The sequence below is a fragment of the Sphaeroforma arctica genome (assembly GCF_001186125.1).
Source record: "Sphaeroforma arctica JP610 unplaced genomic scaffold supercont1.1430, whole genome shotgun sequence".
NCBI classification, from domain to species: domain Eukaryota; class Ichthyosporea; order Ichthyophonida; genus Sphaeroforma; species Sphaeroforma arctica.
Window position 1 is genome coordinate 7,835 of NW_014039128.1, and position 2,605 is coordinate 10,439.

Genomic DNA, 2,605 nt, shown 5'->3' on the forward strand with positions numbered 1-2,605 from the left:
AATATATAATAATATANATATATATATAAAAACACACACACACACATATATATATATATATACACACACACATATATATATATATATATATAATATATGCATACGCATATACATATACATATATATAATACATATTGCATATACATATACATATTATAATATCTTAAAAAATATATTATCTCAACTGCTATATACTTACTTAGGCGGAACACCCAAACTTTCCGCGTCGGCCCATCGGTGACGTACAATCTGTTCTCGTATATCATCAATCCCTGTATGATACGCAGACGCAGCACATATCAGATGCAAGTGGGAACCGTCACGTCAGGCTGTGCTGGCAGAGGCGTGTCTATTGCGTACAAATGCACACAGACAACACTAACACACAACAGTCCAAATCAAATACACTCCGGACGAGACGCCGTGACACACAATATCAGCCACACACCTTAGGCCCCTGCAGGCGTTGACTGAACATACTCACGCGGTGGTTCTCATGCGTAATGCTGTATAGATACCGCCCCTCTCCCGAGAACACCTGCACGCGCTTGTTGGTGGTATCCGCGACGAATACCCGCCCGTCGTGGTGCACAAACACCCCGCTAGGCCTATTAAATTGACCAGTTTCTGAGCCCAAGCCCCCTATTTCGCGGACTAGCATATCCCCGCGGTACACTTGCACCACGTGCAGCTGGCTATCGCTGACGTAGAGTGTTCCTTTGTTGTCCACGTGTACGGCCTGGAGGCGTGTGGCATAGGATGGTGTGGGAGTGTATATAGATGGGCTGTGTCAGTATATATTTATATCGATTGATGCGAGTGGATGAGGTTTTAGGGTTTAGGGTTGAGGGAATAGAGAGTATATAGTACAATTGCATTGCTCAGTAGTCAATTAACCAGTAGCACTAAGTTTAAACATCCGAATGTGAACAGTTTGGATCGCAGTGGCAGCTATAGAAGATATATATCTCGTCCTATCAGCCAAGGAACCTTAAGAGAACACCTATCAGTACTAAACAATTAAACAGTAATGCGCGGGCTATTGCTCGACTCACCTGCGGACACTTCATTCTCCCGTGACCCAGCCTGTCCGCACGCACCACTATATTGTCGTTTAATGTCAGCAATTTGAGACATTTGTTATCTCTGTCGCAAATTACCAATCGCCCACGACAGTCGAATGTGATGCCCTGAGGGTATCTCAAATCGTCTACGTCTGATCCAAAACTCCCCACTTCACCCAACATCCGCCCTAGAGGGTGTGTCAGCGTACATGCGGTGCGTAAATGGATTGCTTAATATGCACACACACACCCACACCCACACACCACACCCACCCACACACCCACACACACACATACGCGCGCGCGCACACACACACACCTACACCCATACACATACAAAATACCACACACACACCCACACAAACACCCACACAAACACACACACAAACACGCACATACATACACATACACCACACCCACCCACGCGCGCGCGTGTTTACATATATGATCATATATTCCGAATAATTGATATGCACCGGTAGATGTGTAGCCATGGTGCTTCGAATGGCTCCCCACTCGTAAGGTGTTCATGGCCGAGTCCCAGGGACACACCTCTATATTCACATGTACAGGCGCATGTAGGTGCAGTTGAATGGCACCTACACATGTTTATGTTTCTATACACACATATGGAGGTGTAGTCACGGTGCTCTGAAATACTTCCTACGCGCGAGATGCTCATAGCCAATCCTACAGTGCCGAACTTCAAGAACGCATACAGCAACATAACACACATCTACATCTCCATTGCGCATGCGCATACAGACGAAGTGAAATGGCACATGCACATGCACATGCTTACACATCCATACACACCTATGGAGGTGTAGCCACGGTGCTCAGTAATGCTGCCCACTCGCGAGATGCTCATAGCCAGCCCTACAGTGTCGAACTCCAGGAACACACTGCCTTGGTCTGGGGGTCGGATGGACTGTCGGCCCAGTTCGGTACTTGTTTCCGTTAGGGTGCGCATGATCTTTGCCTTCCCGTCCTGTATTTGGCGTGTGATGATTGACATGCGTCAGACTTCAGCGGTATTATCGCCGAAGATGAAGGAATTGTTGATATATGTAGTTATTTGCATGATGCGTCAGACTTCAGCGGTATTATCGCCGAAGATAAAGGAGTTGTATTTGCATGATGCGACAGACTTCAGCGGTATTACCGCCGAAGATAAAGGAATTGTTCATGTATGTAGTTATTTGCATGATGCGTCAGAATTCAGCGGTATTATCGCCGAAGATATAGGAATTATTTTTGTATGTAGTTATTTGCATGATGCGTCAGACTTCAGCGGTCTTATCGCCGAAGATAAAGGAATTGTTATGTATATAATTACTTGCATGATGCCGTGAACGAGTGAGCGAGCATTACTTACTCCTCCTGCGATGGATTCCCAACTGAGGACACGTTGTAAATAGGCGTACTGACTGCGAAACATTAGGGAGGGGGTTCAGATCTACTGGCGTGTGGATGAAAGTATTTTGTTATGCATTTATGCATATCCTTACCAATATGTAGCTATATTGGATATATATATA

At 45.4% G+C, this 2,605-nt stretch overlaps 1 protein-coding gene across 1 annotated transcript in view; it reads right to left on the bottom strand.

Annotated features, from left to right (window-relative positions):
* Window positions 1-2,605, bottom strand: part of SARC_10893 (hypothetical protein) — a gene marked incomplete at its 5' end in the record, with an annotated part of 9,209 nt that overhangs the window by 1,996 nt on the left and 4,608 nt on the right. The window contains 4 exons of the mRNA XM_014295043.1: window positions 200-272; window positions 449-739; window positions 1,056-1,252; window positions 1,881-2,055. Of these exons, the coding sequence (XP_014150518.1) occupies window positions 200-272; window positions 449-739; window positions 1,056-1,252; window positions 1,881-2,055 (736 nt within the window). The remainder of the gene's footprint in view (window positions 1-199; window positions 273-448; window positions 740-1,055; window positions 1,253-1,880; window positions 2,056-2,605) is intronic.